Source organism: Rhincodon typus, chromosome 35, assembly GCF_021869965.1.
Source record: "Rhincodon typus isolate 14 chromosome 35, sRhiTyp1.1, whole genome shotgun sequence".
Classification (NCBI taxonomy): Eukaryota; Metazoa; Chordata; class Chondrichthyes; order Orectolobiformes; family Rhincodontidae; genus Rhincodon; species Rhincodon typus.
In genome coordinates, this window is record NC_063366.1 from 6718106 (window position 1) to 6722162 (window position 4057).

Consider the following 4057-nt stretch of genomic DNA (forward strand, 5'->3'; position numbering starts at 1 on the left):
TGGCTGAAATCTACAGACTGTCACTTCCCAGACAATATCCTAATGCAGCCGGAATCTCAAACAGTACAATTCCAAAAGCCTCATGAGGCCCCTTTTTAGTGCGCCCTCCATCATAGGACCAATCTGTTTTGGGGTCGCAGGGGCCCTTATGTTCAAGGTGACATGAAAGACTGACTCAAGACCCATTTCAAACAAGGAACGCTAGGTATGAGTCAAATCAATTGCTGCTCCCTCTACCAAAGAGCTGAAACCAATCTTTCTACCAAAGCAAAAGTTATCAGGCATATCTACAAAGGGAATAGCTTTTGTTGCATAATTCTCGGACTTGGAATTTTTTGGAGAATAAGGCCATGCAACGGGTGTTGGTAAGAAATCTACTGGTGCAGAGCAAATGATGTAAACAGTGCAAGCACTCATCACTCCTATCTACAAGAACTGCTGCTCAGTGTACTAGCATTTTCTCAAGGGGGCTGTTTAGTAGTTGCCAACAGTACAAAACCGCCACTTCAGATTTTAGAGCATCCGCTTCTTTAAGCAGCATGCTATGGGCTTGTGAATATGAATGTTCGGGCAATTCGAGAAGTAGCACCTGCTGAGTGCAGTGAATCGTCGCCATTGACTTGCAAAGCGCTTGGCGTCCTAATAAGATCACTGGGAAATGTTTGGCAATAACAAAGGTCTCCCGTACACTGTGATCTCCAATTTGTATAGACACGGGATAGGACAGGGGCTCAACCATAGGAATTCTGGCTACTCCTACGGTAGGAATCTTTTTAGGACTACAGAGTAATTACACAGAGGAGGGTGCAGACGAAATTGTCGCGCCGGAAACCATTAGAAAGTTCACTCGTCTCTCCTTAATTTCTATTTCTGCCATTGGGTCCTCCCAGGGAGAAGAGGATAATCTGATCATTGCAGCCTGTATTGCTGCCCCTCCATATCACCCCTATTGCCCCGAGGGAAAGGGTTGTTGAGCGAAAAAGCCACATCCTGTTTCCGGTCCGATCTGTAGGTCCTTTCCGCCCTGTTGCGGCAGCCACTGGCCCAACGGCCTTTTTGCCTGCATCATCACCAGCAGAGATCCTGCCCATGTCTCTACCCTGCCACATCCGACCACCACCACAATTATGGGCCTTTCGTTGGTTACCTCTGTTATCTCCAAATCTAAACTGGTGGACAAATTGGCCTTTAAGTCTACTAGATGCTTTTGTAAATAAGCCTTGCCTATCCATGTTGGTCAGAGATGTTATCATCTCGTTCCATCCCTGCTGCTGCTAAGTCAGGTTTGCCAATTTAAAGGTGTGCGCAGTATTACGATCAAGGCAAGTTAAAAAAAAGGTTTGTATGGCTAGGGGTCAGTGCTACTCAAGTGCCACACCTGCAGAGGATTCCCAAGTATCCTTAAATCTCGCAATGAAGTCTATTAACTGCTCAACCTTTTTCTGAATACATCTGGTCACTTCCCCGAAATCGCTATACTGTCTGGCCCCATTACTAATGATCTCTTTGCCTCTTGTCCGGAGCTCATTCCTCTGGTCCTGATTGTTATTGCCAGGGTCCCAATCACCGATGCGGCCCGGAGGAACTGCAAACGAGTCCTTGACCGCGGGCCAGGAAGTCCCATAAGCAACTGGTAATAATAAATGTACGTCCCAAGGCAGTGGGTTATAAACCTAACATGTTTGGACCAGCCAGTTGTGGATCGGAATGTATTTTTTCAGACCTCGTCTGACTCCTCGTCTGGGTCCCTTCTATGCCCGAAGTATTGGCCAGGGATGAGGAGGTCCCCACTTCTGCAAGCTGGGAAGGTTGTGGGCCAATATAAGGAGGCGGACGGTCCCTTACGGCAACTGCCAACAGAATGTCATCCATAACCTGATCTTTGTTTTCATTAAGTTGTTCTAATTTTGGGTATATTCCCGTGGCAGGAGAACTGGCCTTATTGTCCTTTTCAATCTTATTACTTTTGTCTTTCTTGGGTTTCAGAGGCTAATGATGTTTCGTCTCCTCCAACCATTTTTCAAAGCACAAATTCATATAATTATAATCAAAATTGGAATCCCTGTTTCCTGCTTCCGTCTCACTTTTATAACTTGTATCTTTTCAAAGTCGAACATACCTCCATATTGCCAATTCCCGTGAGACCACCCATACAGATCACTGGAAAATGTAACAGAGTACCTGCTGTCTCTGGTTTCTAGCCAAACCTTATCAGCGGGTAATCCTGGGGGAACCAATGGGTCCCCAAGCAGATTTCTATGTTTTTCGACTTTCTTGACCTTCTTTATGGTTTTCTTCTTCACCTTCACGGGAACTATTCCTCCTCGAGCTTCTTGGCTTCTTTTTCTGTTCTGCTGCCCGTCGTTTTAACAATTCCCACTTAGCAAGGGATCAAACTCTGGATTCAAATTGAACGTTAATACTTCATAGTTACGTGTCTTAACTCTATATATTCCAATATTCTAATTCACCATTTCCCAACCACGATATATCTTTATACCTCAGTCGTCGAAGTCTTCTTGACTCTTTCTTTTGTCTTAATAGTTCATGTATAATGAACATGAGGATTTCTTAACGAGTATCTGTCTTCCACACGTGGTCTTGCTCGTCCCGTCTCTCAGGTTTCCCCAAGATCGGAACAGGGTGGCTCACAGCCGGGGATACTCGAATCCCTCTCTCACTTCCCGTTTCATCAATTTGTTCGGATCCTGCCAGCTACGCCAAATTGTCAAAGAGACTAAATTCAATTAGACACCAAAGGCTCAGACCTTGAGGTAAAGAGATTTTGTTTTGATATCACAGAGAGTCAACGCTGACAAAGGTCAGGTCTGAAGACTCCGACAAGCACAAAAAAAAAAGAAGCCTAATTTATACAGTGATATAAACAACTTAAAACAAACTGCAATTGCACGTCGTTTTAGCAAGGCAAGGTAATTACTTAAGCAACTAAACATACATTAATTAAAACATAATGCGGTAAAGATAAGAATGTACACGTGCTGCAAGCTCTAGCTTTTGGCTATCTATCCACATGACTTCTCAGACTACGGAAAGGCAGGTTGCAGTTACAGCAATATGCACTGGTTCATAAAGCAAAAGTTTCTCTACTTCATGCTTCTAGTCATGTATTATTTTAACTTATTACTACCCAGCCTAAATTAAACAGTCTTAAAACACAATTATACCACACCTGCATTGTGAAAGCAGGCCATTTAGCCATCAAGTCTATACCGCTCCGCCAAAGAGCATTCCATCCAAACCTCTACCCTATCCCTGTAGCTCTGCATTTTTCCCATGGGTAATCAAGCTAGCCTACACATCACTGGACACTATTAGCAATTTAGCATGTTCAATCCAACTAACCTGCACGTCTTTGCAGTGTGAGAGTAAACCGAGACCAGGAGGAAACCTACGCAGACACGGGAGAAGGCACAAACTCCACACAGGCATTTTTCCGAGGCTGGAATGGGAAAACGTCCCTGGTGCTGTGAGGCAGCATTGCTAACTCCTGAGCCACCATGCTGATGAACCAACATTTCTAATGTCAGAATCAACACCTCCAGTACACACTGTATCACTAAATCCAGGACATTTCACATTTGGGTGTGTTATACAAAATTGAAAAGGAGCTGGGGTGATTCCTGAATAAGGGATGGCATCTGTACGATCGTAAAAGAGGATCTTACATTAAATGATTAAGGTATTGTCTTACTCGTATTGTTTTTGTGTGCAAAGTGCTGGTTGAGTTGAGTTTGTGGAGATATTTCCACCGCGAAGCTGAGTGGATCTCACCAAAACTGATGGACAGAAGGGCCTTTGTGATGTAGTACTTTATGACTCCACCACGTTCTGTAACTGACTTTGCTATATATTCTATAACCGACATTCCCTGGAACATTCTATAACTGACCTTCTCTAGCACATTCTGTAACTGACATTCCCTTGATCATTCGGCAACCAGCATTCCCTGGAACATTCTAGAAATGACATTCTCCGGAATAGTCTATAATTGACGTTATTTGTGAACGGCCGGACGTCAGTTAATTGAACAAAAGGT

The 4057-nt window shown here is 43.9% G+C and overlaps 1 protein-coding gene across 1 annotated transcript in view; it reads left to right on the forward strand.

The window, feature by feature from the left end:
• LOC109929269 overlaps window positions 1–1626 on the forward strand; it is a 58016-nt gene extending 56390 nt beyond the window's left edge. The window contains 1 exon segment of the mRNA XM_048616475.1: window positions 1556–1626. Coding sequence (XP_048472432.1) covers window positions 1556–1626 — 71 coding nt within the window.
• The last annotated feature ends 2431 nt before the right edge of the window (window positions 1627–4057 follow it).